The sequence below is a fragment of the Henckelia pumila genome, chromosome 1 (genome assembly GCF_033568475.1).
Source record: "Henckelia pumila isolate YLH828 chromosome 1, ASM3356847v2, whole genome shotgun sequence".
Taxonomy (NCBI): domain Eukaryota; kingdom Viridiplantae; phylum Streptophyta; class Magnoliopsida; order Lamiales; family Gesneriaceae; genus Henckelia; species Henckelia pumila.
Window position 1 is genome coordinate 138,995,572 of NC_133120.1, and position 4,106 is coordinate 138,999,677.

The window sequence follows — 4,106 nt, forward strand, 5'->3', positions numbered from 1 at the left end:
GCGAAATCAACGTAATCAAAAAAGATCAACGGTCAGAAGCCAAATGTTAATCCAAACGAGAAGTTCCTCAGGCCTTTTTGATCGGGGCTGTTTTCAAACATATCGTTGAAGTAATATTTGGCATACAGGCCCATGATACCGTAGCCCATACGTACAAATACACCTTTGCGAAGTTTGGCAAAATGATAATCATCATTAAATTTCTGCTTACCATTTTCATCGCTGATCTGTTTTACACGACCATTGAGCAAGATGCCAATCTCCGGACCGGCAACTAACCTGAAGTAATTTCCGCGGTCGTCTTCATGGCTGCGGTAGTAGAACGATAGCGGAATGCGGAGATAGCTTGATGAAAACGGTTTTTGCTATAATGAATACTGTCCTGAACGTATGTTAACACAGGGGCATTACGCTGTATGGTGATATCATTACGCAGGCGGATATGTGTCCAGTCGAATCCGCCGGAAACATAGATCTTGAAAGCGCTGTTAAAACGGTAACCAAATTGCAGCACATCAAAACCAAAATTGCTGGTTTTCCACTGGCGATAGCTTAAAAATTTATTCTTGTTAGATAGGGTAAAGCTGCCGTTATCTACTAAGGTAGCAAAGCCAAGGTCGATCCTTGAAAAGGTTACACCGAATGAAAAGCCAGGCGCTTTGTGAGCATGGTAAGCGGTATCAGACCTGTCATTGTTAATATTAACCTGTGCCACATCATCACCAAAGCCGAGCTTTACTTTGACGTGCTTTTTATGGGTGGTAGTGTCTGTAGCGCTTTGTGCAGAATCAGCTGGGGTGCTTTGAGCGAAAACAAAACTCGCGGCAAGGCACATTATGATGGTAAAAGTCAGGCGTTTCATATTATTGTGGTATATATATCGTTCGCTAAAAATATTATTTGTCTTTGTCTTTTTTCACTTTAATAAAGCCAAGATTTAAGCCGGTAATAGTGGCATCGTCTTCGTCGGTATTGCTAAATTCAATTACTTTGTCTTTACGTTTATCAACAGCGGCAATTACCACGTTAAAAACATCGCCGAGACTACGGATCCGATGTTTTTTTAACAGGTTTTGAAGCTGCCGGAGCAGGCTGTACAGGTGTTTGGGCTATTAACACGGGCTGCACTTTTTCACCGTTAATGATAGCTGATTTAGGGCTGATTGTTGTTGTTGAATCCGGGGCCGCGGTTTTAACAACAGGGTGATTTGTGGCAGGGTCGCTTGCAAATAAAGGTTCCGCTTCATGGGTAATTACAGGTAATGGGGCAGCGGTTGTTGACTCCGGTATGGCTTGTGTCAAATTGTTTTTTGATTTAATTTCCTGGTTTGCGCTATACTGTTAATTGATGCTATAACCGGATTTGCAGGTACTTTGTTTTGGGCCGGGGTTGGAGGCACCACAGGCTCAACTTTAACTGCTGACGGCTGTTTTATTGGTTCACGGGTTTTAGCTATTTCTGTTGAATGATGTTTGCCATTATCTTTAACAGGCTGCTTAGGAATAAACAAGATTCCCGCAGTAATCAGCAATATTACACCACTGCAGCGCTTAGCAAGGGCAATAATATTCTTTTACGCTTATCGGCGTTTAACCAGCACTGATATCCTGCCATACCCGCGCCGATGGTTGTATTTCCAGTTTATCAAGCTTTCGTTGAAACAGCCTGTCAGTTCCTTATCCTGCATATCCATAACTTTTGCCCTCCATTTTAGCAATTTGTTCTTTCAATATTGTACGAGCCCTTGATAGCTGCGATTTTGAGGCACCCTCGGTAATGCCAACAATTTCTGCTATCTCTTTGTGCGAATAGCCTTCCAACGCGTAAAGGTTAAACACTATGCGGTATCCCGGTGCCAGTCGCTGTATCATGCCCATCAGCACTTTTGCATCCAGGTTAGCCGCTGCGAGCGGATTAACCGACGGCTCGTGCCCTGCTTCTTCAATATCAATTACCTGCATCATTTTATGATGTTTACGGTAATACTCAATTGAACTGTGAACCATGATGCGCCTAACCCAACCCTCAAACGATCCCTCGCCCGGTAATCATCCATTTTTTTGAACACCCTTATAAAACCATTCTGCAACATGGTCTTCGGACTCCATGCGGTCGGTAGCGTAGCGCATGCATACCCAGCAATTTTTGAGGCAAACTGTTTATAAAGCAGTTCCTGTGCCTTCCGCTCGCCGGCCCGGCAGCGGTCTATCAATTGCTGAATGGTATATTTAGGTTCCAAAAACATCATTTATAAGTAAGATGGCGGAGTGATGTAAATGGTTTGCATGGTGGTGTAAATATTTTGATAAATAGTTTTATTGGATAAAAAGCAATGCAAAATAGAGGATATCGCTTTAAAATACGAGGCACCTACGGAGCCCTTAAAATTGATTTAATATTTTCTATAAACACGTTACCCCGCTGGGGTAAACGGCGATTTCAAAACTCCGTTAGGAGTATCGTGTTTGTAGCAAACAATCAAATCGGAAAGGGGGCTCCGTAGGTGCCTCGTGTAGATGGTTAATTTATAAGAGTAGTCCATCTGCCAAAAGAGATTTATTGAATTGGCAGGAAAATTGAGATAGCGGATTTGGTGTTTATTTCTTCTCCCTGTACCTTTTATAAATCTTAACGGCAATCATCAATATCACGCCTAAAGAAACTATTCCAACTACGCCAAACACCCAGCTTAAAGTGTCTTTTTTTACAGCGAGGAAAAACAATGGCAAATAGGAAAAATGGTTGCGAGTTCATTCCAAAGGCGTAGCTGACCCGATGTCCATTTGAAAACGCCATTACGCATTTGTTTTATTTTGGATTCGCAAATGTGATGATAGCCCACCAAGCCTACTACGAAAGCAATTTGATATGCAGCCAGGGCATTTTTAGCCAAGCCGGATATAAATACAGCATGGTACAACCCGCCAGGATGGTAAGCAACATGGATGGCTTGGCTATAACGTTCCATAGCCTGCTTTCCATAATTTCAAATTGTTTGGAAAGGATGGTGCGCTCGGGTTCAGGTTTATCCTGTGCTTCGGTATGATAGATAAACAAGCGCACAATATAAAACAGCCCCGCCATCCAGCAGGACTACAAAAATGATGTGTATAGCGAGAACGTATTGGTACATTTGCCCCCCGGCCCCTAAAGGGGGAGTTTGTAAAACCTAAAGCCTGTCCCGAGGGACAGGCTTATTATATTGTTAAAGCCCCTTTGCTGTTAAGCTCCCCCTTTAGGGGGCTGGGGGGCATATTCTTTTATCACTTCTATCGCGTACTTCACATTATCAAACGGGATATCGGGCATAATGCGTGGACCAGGTTAAGATGAAGCCGTTTTCGCCCTTCATACGGTCGAACAAGCGGTAGATGCGTTCTTTAATTACTTTTTTATCGGCATAAAGAATATGCGGATCAAGGTTGCCTTGTACCGCTATACATGCCGGTAAACGTTTTTTGATATCCAACAAATCAACATTCCAGTCTATTGAGATCACATCAGGATTAGCCTCGGCCATTAACGGCGCGAAAACCGAGCTGCCTTTACAGAAAGAGATCACCGGGATATCTTTACGGTTCAGCTTGCTGATGATCTCGGCAATATAACGGTGACTAAATTCTTTATAATCATCCCATGCTAAAGCCTGTGCCCAGCTGTCAAAGATCTGCACGGCGTTAACGCCTGCTGCAATTTGCATGTTCAGGTAATCGGCTGTAACAGTTGCAATTTTTGATAACAGCTGATGGGCCATTTCAGGCTCATTGTGCAGCATCAGTTTGGTACGCTTTAAAATCTTTGATGATCCACCTTCAACCAAATAACTCATTACGTAAATGGCGCGCCTGCAAAACCAATTAAAGGAATACGACCGGCAAGACGTTGCTGAATAACTTTGATAGCATCGCCAACATATTGCAGTTTGTCCAATACATCTGTTTGCAGGTTGTCAACATCGGCCTGTGTACGTACCGGGTTTGCAAACAGCGGACCAACGCCTGCATTAAAGCTCAGGTCGCCGCCCATGGCTTCGCCTGTTACCAGGATATCTGAAAACAAAATTGCACCGTCAATCCCTAACAGGTCAACAGGTAGCATGGTAACA

The 4,106-nt window shown here is 43.4% G+C and overlaps 1 protein-coding gene across 1 annotated transcript; it reads right to left on the reverse strand.

Annotated features, from left to right (window-relative positions):
• Positions 1-1,677: 1,677 nt before the first annotated feature.
• Positions 1,678-3,830, reverse strand: LOC140874101 (uncharacterized). Its single transcript, XM_073277377.1, has 2 exons — positions 3,297-3,830; positions 1,678-1,956 (listed from the first exon to the last, which is right to left on the reverse strand). Exons 1-2 carry the CDS (start codon positions 3,828-3,830, stop codon positions 1,678-1,680), a joined length of 813 nt encoding a protein of 270 aa, XP_073133478.1.
• Positions 3,831-4,106: the final 276 nt, after the last annotated feature.